At 42.3% G+C, this 21,858-nt stretch overlaps 1 protein-coding gene across 1 annotated transcript in view; it reads right to left on the bottom strand.

Annotated features, from left to right (window-relative positions):
• KCNH5 (potassium voltage-gated channel subfamily H member 5) overlaps positions 1-21,858 on the bottom strand; it is a 232,574-nt gene that overhangs the window by 86,205 nt on the left and 124,511 nt on the right. Inside the window, 1 exon segment of the mRNA XM_032214001.1 lies at positions 2,398-2,597. Within this exon segment, the coding sequence (XP_032069892.1) occupies positions 2,398-2,597 (200 nt within the window).

The following is a 21,858-nucleotide window of genomic DNA, read 5'->3' as shown; positions in this document are numbered from 1 at the left end:
TTATACTTTATTTATTTATCAAACTAAAAAGCAATACCAGAAGTCTTGGACAAAACTTTTACAGGGTTCAAAGATTGAGTCCACTACCTCATTGCTTATCTCATTTTTTGGAGTGTAACTGTTGGTGTTTTAAACAAAACTTGAATGTAGCACTTGGCTCAGAACAGTTTGCTCACTTCTGATTTAGAGTAATCCTAAAGCTACAATCATTTCTTCATAAAATTTGATTTGTTTCCTTATGGATACCAACATGTAAACTATTTTAAGAAGATCTACCTTTTATTGGCCAGCTATTGTTTTTAAACTCTCACATTTCTGATTATCATTTTTCTGTCACCATAGGAACCCTGCTGCAAAAAGTTTAAATATAGTTTTTTTTCTATTTAAGGTACATGTGATTGCTCCCTAATCCTTTTATTATTTGAATTGTAAAGAATGGAATTAAATTTGTAATAACTGAGCAATGTGGTGCTGAAATGTATTATCTGAAGCAGCATTGGATAATACTGTAATGTAATGAATTTCACTGTAAAGAATGAGCTTACTTTTGAAATAGAGATTGGCTGTGAAGGTAGAAGGACTTGTTTTCATGGCTCACCGAAATAAATTCCAGCTAAATATTGCATTGCATTATTTTTCCTATGCAGCTATGGAGAAAGAATAAGCATGCAATTATATTTGCTTCATGCAATGACTTTGGGAATGCATAGTGCCACACAGAATGCATACTATATGACTTTACCAAAAAAAATAAAAAATGAACAAAGAGCCAAAAGCATCACATATCTATTGCCAATAATTGAGATAGAATGCTTGAAGGAAAAGTTATGCAAAAGAATTTTATAACAAAGAAGTTATGGAAAAGGCTAAAGAAGTATGTATTTTGGTCCTGTTCATTCCATGCTTCATCTCTTCATGTTCCCAGGAAAAGTTTGAAAGAAAATTTTAGTCTGTAACTATATTGGATTGATGGCATTGAGTACCAGAATGCAGCCGCGCGAGTGATTGTGGGTGCACCTCGGTTCACCCACATAACACCTATCCTCCGCGAGCTGCGCTGGCTACCTGTTGATCTCCGGGTGCGCTTCAAGGTGCTACTTGTCACTCATAAAGCCCTTCATGGTAGTGGGTCTGCGTACTTGAGAGACCGCCTCCTGCCAATTACCTCCCTGCGACCAATTAGATCACATAGATTAGGCCTCCTCCGAGTTCCATCTGCCAGTCAGTGCCGACTGGCAACTACACGGAGGAGAGCCTTTTCAGTAGTAGCTCCGACCCTCTGGAACGATCTCCCCGTGGAGATTCGTACCCTCACCACCGTCCAGGCCTTCCGCACAGCCCTTAAGACCTGGCTAGCCCGTCAGGCCTGGGGACAAAGATAACTGTCCCCACCCGAATGATGAATGAATGTTGCTTACTATTTTACTTCTATGTATTGTTTGTGTCTATTGTCTGTATACCCCCCCCCCTCATTTTATGTAAGCCGCCCTGAGTCCCCTCAGGGAAAAGGGCGGCCTATAAGTATTAATAAATACTCAAATACTCAAATACCTGATACCAGTAGTGTGAATCAATTTCTTTTTTTATTTTTTTTAATTTCTATTCTCTTATATATAGTTACAAGTATACATTCACATAGTTATTATTCTTATTTATCTTTCTCACTTTTACATATTTGTTTTTACATATAAAAGGTTAAAGTGCTAAAGGTGACATATTTGGGTTTGTAAATAGCAATAGCGCTTAGACTTATATACCACTTCATAGTGCTTTTACAGCCCAGTTTAAGTGGTTTACAGAGTCAGCATATTGCCCCCAACAATCTGTGTTCTCATTTTACCGACCTCGGAAAGAGGGAAAGCTGAATTAACCTTGAGCCTGGTGAGATTCAAACTGCCAAATTGCAGGCAGCCCGCAGTCAGCAGAAGTAGCCTGCAGTACTGCACTCTAACCACTGTGCCACCACAGCTCTTGAATGCTGATGCAAAGCTACTCATTTTTGTCTACATTTTCACTTTAAGGCAACTATGCAGAAAATACCTGAAGGCCAAAAGAAGTAGTTAAGACAGGCTGCTCCCAGTATGTACTGTACAGGTGTTACTCTCGACCACTTTGCTTCATGAATCTGGTCTGTATGAGTCAAGCAAACCATCTTTGAATCGCATCACCCATGAGCAGCAAAACCATAAGAATTCAATACTATTTTAAATGTCTTATATTGCTTCTAAACTCTATTTTTATATTTCAGCCCCTTGTTTTTGAGTCATGCATTCATCATAATCAAAAGATTTCAAGAATAGAAATGAAAATTGCATGTTTACACCATTCCCTTTGTGTTTAGTATATTATCTAATGTTCAAATGTTCTACCCCTGGAGTTTCACTCACACATTCGTACCTTCTCTGTATCGATCCCTTTCGACATTGACCATGTGGAGACAATATAATCCATGACACGTTCACTAAGGCCTTTGGGGACTTGGTATAACTTTAAGAAATCCCTCACATTGTTCAACATCTCATGGTAGCGATTGGTGTTGGCGTACATTTGTTGGAAAATTGTAGTGACGTTTCCAAAAATAGTTGCATAAAGAAGAGCTGGAAGAGATCCAAAAGAGTAATTAAAAACCAGCAAAGAGACACAAACTGCCAGCAGTTTAATCAATGCTAAAGCGTCCTTCATTGTTTCATCGAATATTTTGGTTGCAGTCAATTTGATGCTGAGCTGAGCTAGGAAAATATATTAATCACAATTCTGGAGCAAGATGCAAGTGGAGATAGTAGATTAAGAAAACACATGAGGAAGGTTATTTAGAGTGCCACAAGTTCGCAACAGAGCCATCAGATATTCTATAGCTCTCAGATCCTGACAGATAGAACAAGACCTAAAAGATAGAGCTTGGCAGGCCAAGGACTTAGATCTGATAGGCTAAGACAGAAGTAAATGATGTTCAGATCAATGGGAGAACATAACGGGGCTTACTCATTCAGTGGTAGAAACAGATAAACATGGTAAAGCAGAATAAATGACCCAATTTCTCAGTCCAAAATGAGCTTCCTGCCATTCACACTGGCTTTCCATTCTGAGGTGATGTTTCATTTTCTGGAACTTCAGGTCAGAGGAAGAGTTATTTTGACATCCCTGGGTATTTGTGCAAATCTTTCTGGTTTATTTAATATTATTGTTCCTTCTCACCTCCACCCTCTCCCTGTCATACAGGAAGATACAGTGAATAGTTTACTATAAATATTTTACCACTGTAGTGAACTTACATGTATTACAAGTAAATGGTATGAAAATAAAATCTGAATGTAACCAACCATGTGTGAAGGTACATATTGAACTAGTTAAGACATCTATGATCTCTCCTTGAAATAATGGCATTATTTAATTGAATGGATTGTTATATTTATAACACTGTAAAAAGGATATTGTTATCATTTCAAGTTAGGAAGTTGTGCATTGATTCAGAGGTCCCTGTCATCAAGGTTTCAGATAGGTATCAACTTATGACTGGTCACTTAACAATCATTTAAGTTATGGCAGACTTCCACAAAAGATACTTAGGATTTGAATTCAAAGTTCCAACAGCTGGCCCCCTCCTAATGGTCATGCAACTGCACTTGGGGCACTTGGCAACCAGCTCACATTTATAGCCAATTGCAGCATCCCGTAATCAGATGACCAAGAGCTGTTGTGGCGCAGTGGTTAGAATGCAGCTACTTCTGCCGACTGCTGGCTGCCAGCAGCTTGGCAGTTCGAGTCTCACCAGCTCAAGGTTGACTCAGATTTCCATCCTTCTGAGGTTGGTAAAATGTTGTTGGGGGCAATATGCTGACTCTGTAAACTGCTTAGAGAGGGCCGGAAAGCACTTAGTGGTAATTGAATTTATGTGCTTTTGCTATTTACATTTTTTGCTTGAAACCAGCATTTATTTCTAGTTTCTAGCAAAAAAAATCCCAAACCATAACAAACAATAGGTTCACTTAAGAACTGCAGAATTCACTTAACAAACACAGCATTTGCTATACAACCAAGTTCACTTTTTTTAGTTTTAGTTTTATTAAACATTTATAGGCCGCCCTTTTCCCTGAGGGGACTCAGGGCGGCTTACAATAATAAGGGAGGGGAGTGCAGAACAAAACACAAAAAGAAAATGTGAATAAAAATAATTAACGGTAAAAACACAACATTCATTCAGCATTCGGGAGGGGCGAGAATGAAGTCTTATCCCCAGGCCTGACTGGATAGCCAGATCTTAAGGGCTGTGCGGAAGGCCTGGACGGTGGTGAGGGTGCGGATCTCCACGGGGAGATTGTTCCATAGCGTCGGAGCTGCAACTGAGAAGGCCCTCCTCCGCGTAGTCGCCAGTCGGCACTGACTGGCGGATGGAATTCGGAGGAGGCCTACTCTATGCGATCTGATGGGACGGAGGGAGGTAATTGGCAGAAGGCAGTCTCTCAAATAGCCAGATCCACTACCATGGAGCGCTTTATGAATGGTAAGTAGGACCTTGAAGTGCACCCGGAGACCAACAGGTAGCCAGCGCAGCTCACGGAGGATCGGTGTTATGTGGGCGAACCGTGGTGCGCCCACAATCACTCGCGCGGCTGCGTTCTGGACTAGCTGTAGTCGCCGGATGCTCTTCAAGGGCAGCCCCATGTAGAGCACATTGCAGTATTCCAGCCTAGAGATCACAAGGGCTCGAGTGACTGTTGTGAGGGCCTCCCGGTTCAGGTAGGGCCGCAACTGGCGCACCAGGCGAACCTGGGCAAATGCCCCCCTGGTCACAGCTGACAAGTGATGGTCGAAACTCAGCTGTGGGTCCAGGAGGACTCCCAAGTTGCGGACCCTGTCTGAGGGGTATAAATTTTGACCCCCCAGCCTGAGTGATGGAACATCGGCCAAATTGTTGGGAGGAAAACACAACAGCCACTCGGTCTTGTCCGGGTTGAGTACCAGTTTGTTAGCTCTCATCCAGTCTTTAACAGCCTCAAGACCCCGGTTCATCATGTCCACCGCTTCATTGAGTTGGCACGGGGCGGACAGATACAACTGTGTATCGTCCGCGTATTGATGGTATTTTATCCCGTGCCTCCGAATGATCTCGCCCAGCAGTTTCATGTATATGAACTACTTAACTACTGCTGAAAAAAGGTTGTAAACCTGAGTGTGATCACATGATGACCTGCTCATGACCTCCATGAATTGTGGTGGCGCAGTGTTTAGAGTACATTACTGCAGGGTACTTCTGCTGACTGCCAGCTGCTTGTAATTTGGCAGATCGAATCTCACCAGGCTCAAGGTAGACTCGGCCTTCCATCCTTCCGAGGTCGGTAAAAGGAGGACCCAGATTGTTGGGGGCAATATGCCGCTTAGAGAGGGCTGTAAAGCACTGTGAAGCGGTATATAAGTCTAAGTGCTATTGCTAAGTACTATTAATGACCAACACAACTTACGATTGTAAATTAAGACTCAATTATGGTTCTATGTCAAGGACTACCTATAATAAAGTACTGTTGAATATAAAGTTTGAGAGCCAAAAAGGGAAACACATTCTTTTTTTCTTCTTTGTAGTCTTATCATTATAATTTCTGCATTTGAATTGGCAATCAATTGTTTTTTTTTCCTGGTTCCTGCCACTAGATCACAAAAGACATTTATGTGAGGGTCATGCTACCTAAATACCCAGGGCCCACCAGGACATCTGGAGAAAGAAGAACAGTCATTACCGGAAAGTTTCCTCATCTGAGATTGTATCATCTGGGAAATAAAGTGAGCTATTTTTCAGATATATAAACTTCACCTTTGTCCAAAAATACTTAGTTTTTCTTCTCTACTCTCAAAGATTTTATGTGCTCCTTGGGGTACGTTAATTGCAATTGATCCCTAGGAAATGTAATTTTTCAATAACTGCTGCCACTTTAGACAAATGAAAGTCTTCTCCATTCCCCATGTCTTCTACCTTTGCATCTAACTATTGCATTCTTGGGATATCATTAATGGGAACCAAGTACAGAAAAACCAACAGATTATATGCACGCAAGATCTCCTAAAGGACAAGGTGACTCAGTGGCTAAGATGCTGAGCTTGTCGATCAGAAAGGTCAGCAATTCAGCAGTTTGAATCCCTAGCACTGTGTAACAGAGTGAGCTAGCATTATTTGTCCCAGCTTCTGCCAACCTAGCAATTCTACTTGCATAAAAATACAAGTAGAAAAATAGGGACCCATCTTGGTGGGAAGGTAACAGTGTTCCATGCACCTTTGGCTTTTAGTCATACCACGGAGATGTCTTCGGACAGTGCTGGCTCTTCGGCTTTGAAACGTAGATGAGCACTGCCCCCTAGAGTTGGGAATGACTAGCACATGTGTGCGAGGAGAACCTTTACCTTTCAACATCTTTAGTAACTCCTGGACTTTTTCCAGCAGCATTGATCTCACTTGTCAATGACCTGTAGTAGGACAGGAATGGAGTGTTGTAACATTCCTAGTCCTGCTTGATTTCTCAATCTTACTGGTTATGATATCACTAATCATGGATTGCCTCATGTTGGGAGTGAGAGTTTCTCCTTCTTCCTTCATGATCAATTCTAGCTACTACTGGTGGGAGAGACAGACGGAGCCCAAAGCTCTGCTTTGTGGTCACTAGTGAGGCTACCCAGTGAGAACATTCATAATTTAGTCACCTACTTTTCCAATGACTGCACTACAAGGAACTGTACTAAAAGACTACTTTGAAGCTACTGCTAGTTTACAATACAATGACATGAGTCATTACTGGTCTTTTTTAGTTTCCTCATGTAATAACCATAATTTGTAAGTTGTGCTTATTGCCATTTGGCTTTTGGGTGCCAAATAGGTTGCTGGTGATGCACATAAATATCTCTATGGTTTAGAATCTGGATACCTTGGTTGTGTCTTTCTCTGTCTATTTCTGCCCATCCAGTAAGATGGCTCATCCTTGGTCCCATCAGTAAGGCAACATCATCTATGTCTGTTCCTGCCTTCTGAAACACGCTTCCACCCTATGTCGCTATAAGACACAACCTTACTGTGCTTTCATAAAGCCTTACAATTGAAGGCTGAAGTAGTTTTATACAGATTTGTAATAGGTTTTACTGGTTTCCTAACTAGGACTTCTAAAAATGTTAATTTTTGGCACTATTGAGGGGTTTGTGGGGGTGAGGGTTCTTGCTTTATTTTATTTGATATAATCTGCCTAGGATTGCAAATTGTGATTAAAGGAGTCTCTCTAAGCTTGATGTTTAAACCAATAGCAAATATATGAATAAAGCTCCTGAAATCTATGAGCCTTTATTAAATATAATGGCTGATTTCACATAAGTTTAAACAGTTCTGTCAAAGACACAACTATTAGCATTCCCATAACATTCTAATCTTAATTAGTCTATCTATAGCTTAGCATACCATGCAAAAACAGCTCATTTAACTAGGTTACACACCTGGAACGAGAAGTAGAAACTAAAAATTACTTTAATACAGTAGCCAAATCAGCATGCTAGATGAATCCACCTCCCGAGTCAAAGTCTATTCGATCATATAAAAATAAAATCATGGGGAGGTAGCTATCCAAAACTGACAGAGGCCATGTATCATTGTAGCCAATTTAAAACATTTGTGACTGTCATTTTTGTCTCTCCTCATTAAATTTACTAATGCACTTTATATCAAATTGACACCAGCATGCTAATTTCATTCTCTCTGTCAACCCACTTGTCATGTTTCGTGAGTTAAAGATATAAATATTGCAGCGCTTCCTGTATTATCTAAAGTCATGGATATAAAAGAAAGTTGGTCAGCTCACATTTGAATATGAACTTGGCAGATCTACATTTCATGAACTCACTGAATCAGCAGGAGTAGTTATCATATGAGCTATATTTTTTTAATTAGTCAAAATCTCACAACATTGAAAATATTATCAGTCTTACCCAGAAATCTCATAATGACTTTTGTGAGATTATATGCTTAAATCACTGAAGATTCTTACATGGAAATTCAGATCTGATGAATCTGGGGATCTTACAAGATACAGTCAGTTTTCACACTTAAATTTAATTTAACTGGGGGGCTACATGGTTTTTTTCTTCTTGTTTTAGTAAAGGAGTCAATTGATCTCTGATGCCTTATGTAATTATTTATTACATTTACAGTTGGAAATTTCCCCCACCCCTAAAATGTTTATTTAGACAAGAGGCCAAACTACACTGAAGAACATTTATTTTGCAGTCAGTCACTGGGACCAGAGATTTAGTCTTCTGAGCTGGTCTTGTGACCAATCCAGATTGGATCATACAACGTTATTCTGAGATAGTTACCTTCATTTCTGAAAATTCATTTTATTGACAAATGTTGGTGTTGGAGGCCCAAGGACAAAGTCTGGAGAGGAGTGGGATTACAATAAACCCTCTTTATTGGCATAGGTAAATGAATCCTTCCATTTAATTGGTTATGGGTTTTTTTAATAAATGTAATTAAAGATCTTATAGAACATGTAAAAACTAACACAAGCTAATACAGAGGAGGGAGGGAGGGAGGGAGGGAGGGAGGGAGGGAGAGGCAAATATAAGTACACTATAATATATAACTATTTTTTTCTATTACCAATTTTTTTCCTAATCATCAAAAACATTTTTTCTTCATTTATGAAAAAAAAAGTCTATAAGGGTTTTCCAGTCATCCATAAATGCAGACATTGTTTTTCACTGATCGAAAAATGTTAATTTAGCCATCCATGCAAATGCCATCATCTTTATAAGCCATTTCTCTATTGTAGATCTAATCGGCTATGTTCCATCGGTTAATTGATTTGATTAATACCATTTTGATATTCTATTAAGGGACAAGATAAGTAAAATAACATTTTCCTACACAATAGATGTCCTTACTAAGACAATAATCTTTTATAATATACCTATCTTAGATTGTTTAGTTTCCTTAGCTGCTATCTACAAATCCTTGGCTCCCAGCTTTAGCAAATAACTATTCTTAGCCATCTACTATTTCCAGTGGCCATTTGGCTACTTGGCATTCTTGTGGTTAACACCTTCACTTATCATGCTACTGCCTTGCTTTTACTGCTACAGTTGCTTTTTCTGAATCCACAAAACATTCTAGTAACTTATTATGTATTATGTTATCTAATATTTATTTATTGTTAACTCATTCCTTCCAGTGCATGCTGACCAGTGATTGGCTTCAAAAAAAATTTACTACCGGTTCTGTGGGCAGGGGAAGGATACTGTAAAATCTCCATTCCCACCCCACTCCAGGGGAATGTTACTGCAAAATCCCCATTTCCTCCCGATCAGCTGGGATTCAGGAGGCAGAGAATAGATGGGGGTGGGGCGATTCAGAGGTGGTATTTACTGGTTCTCCGAACCACTCAAAATTTCCATTACTGGTTCTACAGAACTGAACAGAACCTGCTGAATACCACTTCTGATACTGACCTTCCTCATCTATCGACAGGAAGACTCAAATCCAGGAAGCCCCCACAGGCATTTGCACAACATATAAATGACCCCACAAAAAAAGTGCAGGGCTTTGAACTACCACATCAGCAATGGACAATCCTGAATAGGATTTGCACCTCACGTGGCATCTGCCAGGACTCTCTATATAAATGGGGCATAGTACCCTCCCCTCAGTATGATTGCAAGGTCCCATATCAAACTGTAAATCACATTGTGATCAGCTTTAATCTGTGAGGGTATATACCGGTCCAGTATCTGATTTTTTTTTAAAATATAACAATGCTGCGCTTCAATGGTTAGATGGCCTAGAAGACATTGCCATTTGAGTATAGCTCTTTCTAACAAGTATATTTTATTGTGTTCCACTAATCTAAATGAAATGTTAATATGTATTGCTAGTCCATGTCTGATGTGTCATACAATGTATGTATGTATTATGTATGTATGCATGCATGCATGCATGTTTGTTGGTTGGGATTTTCCTAAAATCTCCCACTCCCATGTATTTCACAAGTGTATCCCTCCATGTGGATATTCAACTTGTAGTCTCATGTTGCCAAAATTGTGGTTCATTATTCGAAATAAAATTATTCTTCAGTATTTGCACTTTTTTGAATATAGAGAATCAAGCAACATAGAGGGAAAGGTATGAAATTACATCATCTAAAGATTCCACAGAATTGTCCAACACACATTAGGGACCTTAACAATCCAGCATCTAAACAGGGAGCTTTTTAAAAAGTCTGATTTGATTAAAACCTTTACACATCTGTTCAAATTCTGTAATTAGTACTCAGTCTTAGGGATTAAAGGAGTCAACATACTGGATTGAATCAGATTAAAGGTCCAACTCTGAGGCCACTTAGCTGTTCTCTGCCGTAAGCTGTTTACTTTTTGAACAGAGTTCAATTAGAGTTGTTTTATCAATTACAAAGTAGCCATAACATCAATGGCTATTAAAAAGATATTTGCTGTTTCAGCAACTTTAAATTGGTTCTTCAGAAAGGAAATAGGAAATATTTTGTTGAAATCACTGTCTTTTGTTATTTTCAAGAAAAGCACATAAACAAATTTATACAATAATCATTTAAAAGCTGTGTGGTTCCTAAAGTGTGCCCTGTAGCAAAGCCACAGGGACACTGTGGACAATTTTAAATTTTTGAGGGAAATACAGTGGTAATCGACATTGTGAAAACATTACTAAGGCACTAAGAGTACCATGAATCAGGAAAGGTTGAAAACATATATTTATGAGGAAACTTTTTTGTTTCTTGGAATAAAAATTACATACAGATCAATCCTACATTTACTTGGACATATGAACCATTGCATTTAACAGGTACTTTAACGAAAGGGTGTAATATTCCCTTTCCTCTTTTTAAATGTCTTACTTGCTGTGATCTTTTCTTTACCAGCTTCTCTGCTGAATCACCCATTGGGGGGTGGGTGTCTCTGCCAAACCAAAGTAATACAATACAATGCAATAGCAGAGTTGGAAGGACCTTGGAGGTCTTCTAGTCCAACCCCCTGCTTAGGCAGGAAACCCTATACCATTTCAGACAAATGGCTATCCAACATCTTCTTAAAGACTTCCAGTGTTGGGGCATTCACAACTTCTGGAGGCAAGTTGTTCCACTGATTAATTGTTCTAACTATCAGGAATTTTCTCCTTAATTCTAAGTTGCTTCTCTTTTTGATTAGTTTCCACCATTGCTTCTTGTTCTACCCTCAGGTGCCTTGGAAATAGTTTGACTCCCTCTTCTTTGTGGCAACCCCTGAGATATTGGAACACTGCTATCATGTCTCCCCTAGTCCTTCTTTCTATTAAACTAGACATACCCAGTTCCTGTAACCGTTCTTCATGTTTTAGTCTCCAGTCCCCTAATCATCTTTGTTGCTCTTCTTTGCACTCTTTCTAGAGTCTCCACATCTTTTCTACATCATGGCGACCAAAACTGAATGCAGTATTCCAAGTGTGGCCTTACCAAGGCATTATAAAGTGGTATTAACCCTTCACATGATCTTAATTCTATCCCTCTGTTTATGCAGCCTAGAACTGTGTTGGCTTTTTTGGCAGCTTCTGTACACTGCTGGCTCATATTGAAATGGTTGTCCACTAGGACTCCAAGATCCCTTTCACAGTGTATAATGCAAAGGATTGTGGGAAATCTTTTAGAGCAATATGCCCAATGCTGGTCTCAAACAAAATAAATTAACCTCAAGATTTCGCCAAGCAACGTAAAATGGAAACCAAGAATACATACGGAGTACTATTTGTGAAATAAGAAGAGAAGATGAAGGAAAATTTGAGAGTCAAACAATATCCACACCATCACAGCAAGAGTAGTTGAAGACTCGCTCCACACTGTTTGTGTCCTAATTAGAGTTGATCCAGTGAAATCAATAAGCCTTCAGTAAAGGATGATTAACTTAAGCCTCATTGATTTCGGTTAGATTATTCTAAGTAGGATGGTATCTGCATCAATGAGCACCATGGCCTTAATTTTTAACTCCATAAAATTAAGATCTATTGAATTAATATTTATGCAGCTAAACAGTTTGGACTGCTAATATTTAATTTGCAAATGTTCTGCACTGACATCTCTGCTCTCTAATCAGGTCCATTTATCATTTTCTTCTGATTCAAAGTTTTCAAGCAAGTTACAGTTTGTCTCATCAAGAAAATGTCTTTTGGATGGCTACAGTGACTCTCATGAGAGGCCTGCAAAGTGTTAGCAGATATAGTATTGTATGTATAACTCCAGGGAAAGGTGTTCCTTGGATTCTCTGTTTTGTTGACTGTGGATGGAAGTATGAGAGATCCTGATAAATATCTTCTGATAATGTTTGAGTTTCTGATCAAGAAAACTGAAAAGATTGCAATTAGAATCCGGGGAAATTTACTTCCGCAATTCTTTGTTTGTACTTGAATAATTTTGGGATCTAGCATGAAAATTAAAATATCATACTTTCTCTCTATCTGATTTTGGGTTTCCTCTTTGAGCTTTCAAATATTTATGATGATAAATATTTGCTCCCTGGCAGATGATCTCAATTAATTAATTTTAAGGCAAAAAAAAGAGGAATATTTGGCAACTTTAATCATTCTTGGAGTAGTAGATCTGTTGTTTTCAGCAAGGCTTCTTTAAAATCCAGCCTTTCAATAACCCATGTGACTAAAAACGTCAAATAATATTAAGTTTATTCCTGTAGCAGGGCTAAGGATGTGTAAATCTTCAAAGGGAGGTTTCACTTTGATGTAAGTTCACTTGAGTAAAGCAACCCCTTGAAGCTGCTCCATGAATTAACCTGTCTTCTTCCTTTCTAAAAGCCAAAATGAGCTGAAATGCTTCCAAGCCCCACCTCGTTCTCCTCTGAAATTAGTAAAGCCAAAAGTGGCTTCAGCTTTCACAACCAATGTTCTCATCTGCAATTTCCTCTCAAAATCTCCCAGCGCTTGCAAAAGACAGAACAGGCTTCTGTGCATTCAAAGCACCTGCACTGGAGATTTTATAAATGACAGGGGGAACCAGTGGGGAGGCAATTCAGGGGTGGGCTGCTGGGGGGGGTCGCAGGGGTTTTGGAAAACCTCTAGCTTAAGCTGACCAGGGGGGGCTTGATTAAAAAAAATTTTTTTTTGTCAAAAGGTCACCCCAGGACACTGAAACCAGCATAAATACGAATCTGTTGCCAAACAAAATTTTGATCACGTGACCATGAGGATGCTGCAACGGTCGCTAAGTGTGAAAAATGGTCGCAACGGTCGCTAAGTGTGAAAAATGATCATCAGTCACTTTTTTCAATGCCATTGTAACTTTGGTCACTAAATGTTTTCCCCCTCCTCGAGACTCCTCACTTCTTCCTTCATTCCTCTGCTTATCTACCTTCACCTTATCCGTCTTCTGCTCTTTCCCTCCCTTCCTTTCTCCTTCCATCCTCTCTTCTTTCCTCACTCACTCCCTTCCTCCTTTTATCTTCCTTCCTCCTTCCCTCCTTTCCTATTTCTTCCTTCTTCCTTCCTTCTGCCTATCTACCTTCACCTTCTCTGTCTTTCTGCTCTTTCCCTGTCTTCCCCTTTCCTCCCTCCCTTCTTTCCTTCTAGTTCCATCTTTTCTTCTTTCCTCTCTCCCTCCCTTTTTCTTTTTTCCTTCCTTCCTCTTTCCTCTTGCCTATCAACTTCATTCTCTTTGTCTTTCTGCTCTTTCCCTCTCTTCCCCTTTTCTTCCTACCTCCTTCCCTCTTTTCTCCCTCCCTTCTTCTTTTTCTTCTTTTTTCTTCCATCTTCCTCCTTCTCCTCCCATTCTTTCTCCTTCCATCCATCTTTTCTCCTTCCATCTTCTCCCCCCTCCCTTCTTCTTTTTCCTTCCCCCCTCCCTCCTTCCTTCCTCTCCTTCCCTTTCTCGCACACAGGAAGGGGAGGGGAGGCTTTCTAGTCGCTTTCACAGCATAATTTCTTTATCTAACTTTTAAAAAACAGTGTGCAAATCAAACTTGAGATTTTCGTAACCTGCGAAGCACCAAGTTATTATCTTCTGTTGTTACAAATTCGCAGCTACTCCATTCTTTCCGATAGGTAACTGCATTTCCCAAGATGCCTCAGGTCCTCAAAGCGCTGAACGCGGTTTTTCAATTGACTCCAGTGAGGCCCGGTAGCCGCCGGCTGGGGTGGCTGTCAAGGTGCTGACAGTGGAGCAGACGCGCCGTTTGTTACTGCTTCCAGCAATCGAGACGGACGAGGGAAGCGGCGGTGGCGGGAAGCAACCAAGCCTTGCAGACTCGCTTCCCACCGCAGCACAGGGGCCGCACAGGCGTGGTTGCTTCCCATCCGGAGGTGGCGGCAAGAGCAGTGCGTTGTTGTTGTTGGGGCCAGCCTGCTCGTCCATGGCTGGAGCCGGGCAGCGACTGTAACGACTGCTCGGGCGAGGTGCGGAGGAAGAACGGAAGGTCCCGAACACCTGCGACGACGGCTCCAGCCATGGACGAGCAGGCTGGCCCCAACAACAACAACGCGCTGCTCTTGCCGCCACCTCCGGATGGGAAGCAACCAAGCCTTGCAGACTCGCTTCCCACCGCAGCACAGGGGCCGCACAGGCGTGGTTGCTTCCCATCCGGAGGTGGCGGCAAGAGCAGTGCGTTGTTGTTGTTGGGGCCAGCCTGCTCGTCCATGGCTGGAGCCGGGCAGCGACTGTAACGACCTGCTCGGGCGAGGTGCGGAGGAAGAACGGAAGGTCCCGAACGCCCGCGACGACGGCTCCAGCCATGGACGAGCAGGCTGGCCCCAACAACAACAACGCGCTGCTCTTGCCGCCACCTCCGGATGGAAGCAACCAAGCCTTGCAGACTCGCTTCCCACCGCAGCACAGGGGCTGCACAGGTGTGGTTGCTTCCCATCCGGAGGTGGCGGCAAGAGCAGTGCGTTGTTGTTGTTGGGGCCAGCCTGCTCGTCCATGGCTGGAGCCGGGCAGCGACTGTAACGACTGCTCGAGCGAGGTGCGGAGGAAGAACGGAAGGTCCCGAACGCCCGCGACGACGGCTCCAGCCATGGACGAGCAGGCTGGCCCCAACAACAACAACGCATTGCTCTTGCCGCCACCTCCAGATGGGGTAGATTGATGGGGTATTTTAGAATTCAATCAGCGCAATAACAACTAAACAGGCAGGCATGCCAAGTGGCACAGGACAGGCAAGAATTTACCAGGGCTTTTTAATTAGGGGTGGAGGGAGATGGACCTCAATTCAGGACCGCGTGAGGGAGTCCTGTTTTTTCAAGCAAGAATTCTCAAAGAGCAGTTGCTGCCGCGAACGAAAAGCAGTTTTTAACCCCAAGCGCGATGCCATGAATGTCACTATTTCCATCCAAGCCGCCACCACAATCCTTGCAAGCCGGCAAGAAAGCGGAAGCAAGAAGAAAAAAATAAATAAATAACCACCCTCCCAAGCAGCCGGAGCTTGCAAATGGCGACGTTGCAATGAGGGTCGTACTCCTGACCCTCTAAAACTCTCGGGAAACTCCTTCGCAGCCACGGGGGGGGGATCACAGGAGCAGCCCCACTGGCGGGAGAACGATGGGACGGCTGCGAAAAGGCACAAGGGGGGGGGAGATTGACAGCAAGGGTCCGTCCCGCCGCTCGCCTTAAAGTTCTCGCCTAGCCGAACTCTGGGGTTGCAGCCGCTGCTCGCCATTCCCTCAACTCAGAGTACGGAGCGCACGCAAAACCCTGCCAGGCGGGACTCCCCGCAAACCTCTCGCATATCCCCCCCCCCCGCTTGCTCCGTCTTACCAGATTTTGGGGGGTATCTGTAGAGGGAATTGGACGGGACATCCACCTCTTCCACTCCGGCGTTCTGCCGGCTGGTGAGCGCTCCCATGCTTCAGGCACGGCGGCAGAGGGTATCCGGGGTTGCAGAGGGGGGGCAGAGAGGAGCGGGGTGCGTGCGTACTAAGCGGACTCCAGCCAATCAGTGAGCTGGCTGGGATGGAAAACTTTAAGCACGCCGCGTTTTCCATCCCAGCCAGCTCACTGATTGGCTGGAGTCCAGGCCAATCCAATCAGTGAGCGGCAGGCTGGGCTGGCTTAAATTTGTAGGTAGGTAGGATAGAGAACAGAACGATGAGCCAGCCCAGCAAGCTAGCAGCTGATGGGCGGGAGCTGCGAGCGCCAAAAAAAGCGTGCCTTTTAAAAAGGCGGGCGGGACGCAGGAAAATGCATTAAAAAGCGGGGGTGTCCCGCCAAAAGCGGGACGTCTGGTCACCTTACTCTAGCTAAGATTCTGTGCAGTTTGGAGAACCTCCAAATCCTACTCCTGGCTGCCCTCCCTTCCCAGTAGTCCCCACTGCCCTCCCTTCCCAGGAATCCCCACCCTGCAGTTATCTGATGCAGATAACTGCAGGGTGCACGTGGAGGCTCGAGGAGGGCAGAAAATGGGTCTACAAGAAGTTCAGGAAGTCCAGAGAGCAATGTTCCCTTTAATTTTTTTTCAGTGTGGCGGAAAAGTATAGTGTTTGAGCGGCACATTTTCATGCCTGAGCACCTGAATTTTTTCACAGATGTCACCCAAGACAACAACGAATAGGTGCTATATCAAATCAAACTAATAAAATTTTGAAACAAATAAAATTGTAAACAAATAAATTAGAAATAGTTGTTCAAAAGCAAACTCACTACAATTATCTTTTCAAATTCATTTTGGATTAAATAAAAAGAGCTTTGAAATGAATATATAAATGGCACTTAATACTGGTAATATTAAAATAGTAAATGTTTCATGTACTTCATTTTAATGAATTTCACTTGATATACTTCATTTTAATGTATTATATGCAATTTGCTATTTTTAATTAGTAAAATGATTAAAATCCCAATGCATAAAGTCTCATTCACATCTAACAGTTTTCTTCCATCATTAATTTGTAAACTCAAGGATTTATTACCTGTCTGTTCAACAATGCTTGGTGATTTTTTAAAAAATTGTGGCAATTTGTTCCCTCTCTATACAAGTGGTTTCAGTAACCTACTACTACTGAACTCTGGGAGACAATTCTCCATATAACTAGTGATAGTAACTAGTGACCCAAAATATCCAACAAAATTGCACAGATAAACTGACAGATAGGAAGTTTAATTAGCTTAAAAACAAAACTATTCTCAATGACTTTGAAAATCTCATGTGATGTCACTTGGCCAGCAGGAGACTCAAAGATAGCTGAGATTGCAGCCAGGAGAGATAGAACAAGGAAGGCTTTCTTGAAAGAGAGAGATGAGTGAGGAAACAGACCCTGCTTCTTGCATTTGGATTCTGTGGCAGTCGCTCTAGGTGGGAGTTTAGGATCGCTGCCACACTGCCCTGGATTTGCCAATGCGAGCCTCAGGTGGGTAGCCTCGAGAGAAACGGCGGCAGTGAGCCTCCTGCCTTCACTTTCTACCTCGTTGCGGAGCAACTCACATGCGGCTTAGTTAGTTCATTCTTGGTTCGCGACCAGCCCCCATCCCCACCCTTGTGGGCTTTTATGTGTTAATCGAGGCACGGATGATGGAGAGGAAGGGAAGCCAGCTGCTTTCACACAATACATTTATCTCAGAGGCTGAATTAATTACGCGGGTCAGAAAGACATGGAACTTTCTTTCAGCGAGTTTCGGCCAATCACTCCCTCCCCACCACCACCCAACGAGACAAATTTAGCCCTCTTAAACTTGTGCGAAGGCAGCTGTGGGCAATGTTCCCTCTAAATAGTTGCTCCAGGAAGCCCGAGCCACCACAAGCCCTCAACCTAGTCACTTTGCTGCCCTGCTGCACCTCAAGACTCCTGTTTAGCTGGAGGGGGTTTCAATCGTGATTGTGCAGCCGCTCTGCAGACTGCAGTCTGTGTCCGGCAAATGACACTGCCACAGCAGTTAGAACTGCTGCACGGTGTTTACTTTCCATGTGCACGGCTGCGCGGCCACGCACCTTAGAGGGAACAGTTCCAGAGAGAGCCTCTGGAGCCTGGGGAAGCTCCAGAAGCCCCCTGGAAGCTGTTTTTGCCCTCCCAAAGGCTCAAGGAAAGCCTCTGGATTCCAGGAGGGCAAAAACACCCCCCATACACACACATACCATGGTATGGTGTGACTAGGCCACACCCACCATGACCACGCCCACCCAGTAACCAGGCAGAGAACCCCTTGCTAAAATTTTTGAAGTCCTTCCCTGATCAGGTTGACAAAAAATATTTGGCTAGGGGAAATCATATTATGTCTAACATTTCATCAAAGAGCATTATATCCCTCCTATACTTCCCCCACTGACTTCGTTTGTCAGAAGTCACCAGGAAGATTACAAATGGTGATCACATGACCTCATGATGCTGCAGCCATTGTAAATAAATGTCAAATGGCCAAATTTTGATCACATAATCATGGGGACTTTGCAACAGTCGTAAGTATGAGGACCAATCACAAATCACTCTTTTCAGTGCTGTTGTAACATTGAACAGAATGGTTATAAGTTGAGGACCATCTGTAGGAGCATTGCTGTGATCACAGGCCTCTTTCTTGGCTCCTTTTAGATCCACTGCTTTAAGCTTCTTACACTTTAAAAAAAATAAGCTTCTTATAATTAAAAAAAAAACCTTGGAGGGGGAGTTTGCATGCTATCAAAGTAAACCATTCTGTAATATCATCTTGACTTTCAGTAATGGCTCTCTGTTCTACATCCTTAGAAAATAAAAATAAGTTAGTAAATGTGCCCCATTTTTCCTCCAAAATGTATTCATCTTCCCAGAACAATGACATTTAAACAGGGGTGAAATTCAAAAAATTTTACTACCAGTTCTGTGAGTATGGCTTGGTGGCCGTGGCAGGGGAAGGATACTGCAAAATCTCCATTCCCTCCCCACTCCAGGTTAAGGATACTGGAAAATCTCCATTCCATCCCCACTCCAGGTTAAGGATACTGCAAAATCTCCATTCCCACTCCACTCCAGGGGAAAGGTACTGCAAAATCTCCATTCCCTTCCCACTCCAGAGGAAGGATACAGCAAAATCTCCATTCCATCCCCACTCCAGGTTAAGGATGCTGCAAAATCTCCATGCCCACCCCACTCCAGGTTAAGGATACTGCAAAATCTCCATTCCCACTCCACTCCAGGGGAAAGATACTGCAAAATCTCCATTCCCTTCCCACTCCAGAGGAAGGATACTGCAAAATCTTCATTCCCTTCCCACTCCAGGGGAAGGATATTGCAAAATCTCCATTCCCTTCCCACTCCAGGGGAAGGATATTGCAAAATCTATATGCCGGCCAGAGGTGGTATTTGCTGATAGTATTTGCTGGTTCTTCAAACTATTCAAAATTTCCACTACCAGTTCTCCAGAACCTGTCAGAACCTGCTGAATTTCACCGCTGCATTTAACCATTTGTCTTCCGGGAAAAGAGTGTTTCATGTTTGGGTACAAATGCAAGGTGACACATGTTGTGACAGGGACACCACCTATTATGGCATTTGTTTTGTGAGTATTCCCACAGTATGAATTCTAAATATGTTCATTGATCCCAAAAGCTTGTGTACATAAAATAAAATAAAAACCTACTGATTAGATAACAATTCCATAAAACATTGATGTTGATGGTGGCTTTCAAAGATATAGACAGGCTAGGGCACTCCCTAGTTACCACTGTTACCACTAAGTTCTAATTAATCAGAAAATTGATATTTCATCATTGTTGCTGGCATTTGAAAAGAAAAGGTTTTGCTCAGGATTCATTCTGCAGTACTGCTTTAAATAGGGTAATAATATGATTTTTTAAAAGATTGCAGTTATGTATAAAGCAAGCAAATTGCTTTCAGTAGTAAGTGTATCATCGTAACACTCAAGGATCCCCTTATGTTTTGATGCTCTGAAATATGCACTCTAAATTAATACTATTAATATTAAAAACCAAATAGCACCAAGTTTAATGTGCAGAGAGTTTCATTTGAGGTATTTTGAGCTGAACCATACATAACAGGGGCCAATTAACAAAATGCCCCTGCTAGTGCAAAAATAGAAGGGGGGGCAGAGGTGGGTTACTAATTTTTTTACTACCAGGTCAGGTGCACTTGCATGCATGCATGAAACTTCTGCACAGAAGCATCCGGGTGGGTAGGCGGAGCCTCTCACTGCCGCTACTACTGGTCGGCCGATCTGGGCCCAACTGGCAGCAATCCACCTCTGGGGAGATCTCAACAGATTCACAACCTGATTCTTAAAACTATGATTCTATAACTCTTTTAACCAAGAATTAAGTGAGAGTGAATTCTAATAATGCTTACAGTACTTCCAGATAAACATGTATGATTATACTCTAAAGAATAAAAATCGGGATGCAAAATTAGTTCACTAAAAGTAGAATTTGCAATTCAGATCCTATATTGCATGGGTGTCAAACTCGCCACATCATATGATGTTTTGTGACATTTTCCCCATTCGCGGAGCTGGTTGGGAGTGGCCTGCATGTGACACATCTGGCCTGCGGGCCGCCAGTAAGCGGGACACCCCTGCTTACTGTATGTCAGTGTTTCTCAACAAGTTTAAGATATGTGGACTTCAACTCCCAGAATTTCCCAGCCAGTTTTGCACTGAAAGAACTCATGTTTGGATGCCCTGAAATCATCATCATCTTTTTACGACCCCATAATCCCTTGCAGGGTGGAATCTGGGCAACTGAATGTAGCTGAGAGTTTACTGGCCAGATACCCTTCCTGTTGCCAATGCGGAGCAGATATATTCTCAATGTGCCCAGAGCTGGAGTGGGTTGCTAATCCTGTTCCAACCGGATCGGTTGGAACGGGGCCGGTGGCATCCTCGTGCATGCGTGCAGTTCACGCATGCATCTTAGCGCCTGCGTGATGCTCCAGCTGCTCGCAGAGACTCGCGCAGGTGCTGTATGTGCCATCCAGCTGCTTGTGGAGAATCGCGCAGGCGCTGTATGTGCCATCGCCTGCGTGGAAGCGCAGAAGCCTTCAAAGACCAGTAAGGAGCGCAGGTGGGCCCTTTGCCGTTCCCAGAAGTTACTTACTTCCGGGTTCACCGACCAACCGGTTTGCGGGGACTGCCGCGAACAGGTTGAAACCCACCCCTGGCCCAGAGGGAGAAATTTCTGTCTCTATCTAGAATCAAACTCACAGCCTCCTGAAATGTGCACACTAAATTAATCCTATTAATATTAAAAGCCAAATAGCACCAGGTCTGAGTTGAGAAACACATATGTAACAATAATTAATCTTGCCTGATTTCCTTCAAAAATATCCCTGTCCATCTCAGCATGGTATGAATTCAAAGATATTAGTTGGTATTTAATCCCAGACTATTCTACAAATTGTTCCTTGTTGAACTCTCTAGTTTTTTTTAAAAAAATAGGTGGTTGGAAACTTTTATGAAAATCAATCAATCACCAACTTGAGCCAAAGAACAGATATGCCACAGACAGTATAAGCCACTCGCTGTCTCTCCATATTTCACCTAAATGTGCCACACGTTTCAATCATTGGATATAGCCACTTTTCTAAAGCCACAACAAAAATTGTATGTGTAACAATGATTTTAAATGATTAAAGCTTTTCAAAAGATATGTACAAGACAAGATCCTTCACAAAATTAACCCCAGGTTATGTCTAATAATAGCTTATTCAGTGTATTTAGGAATGAGTTAGTTTGTCTAAAAATGTTATAGTGGGTAAAAGTTTAGGATTAACAGCATATATACCCGTATTTTTCGGAGTATAAGACGCAGCAAGGTTTTGAAGAGGAAAATGTAAAAAAAAAAGTTTTTGCACTCTGCAAAATGGTCCGTTTTTCACGAAAGCGTGCCCATTTTTTTAAAAAAGGCATGAATAGCTCTTAG

The sequence above is a fragment of the Thamnophis elegans genome, chromosome 1, assembly GCF_009769535.1.
Source record: "Thamnophis elegans isolate rThaEle1 chromosome 1, rThaEle1.pri, whole genome shotgun sequence".
Taxonomy (NCBI): domain Eukaryota; kingdom Metazoa; phylum Chordata; class Lepidosauria; order Squamata; family Colubridae; genus Thamnophis; species Thamnophis elegans.
Note: the sequence above shows the minus strand (reverse complement) of the source record. Positions and strands in the feature narration are given on the sequence as shown.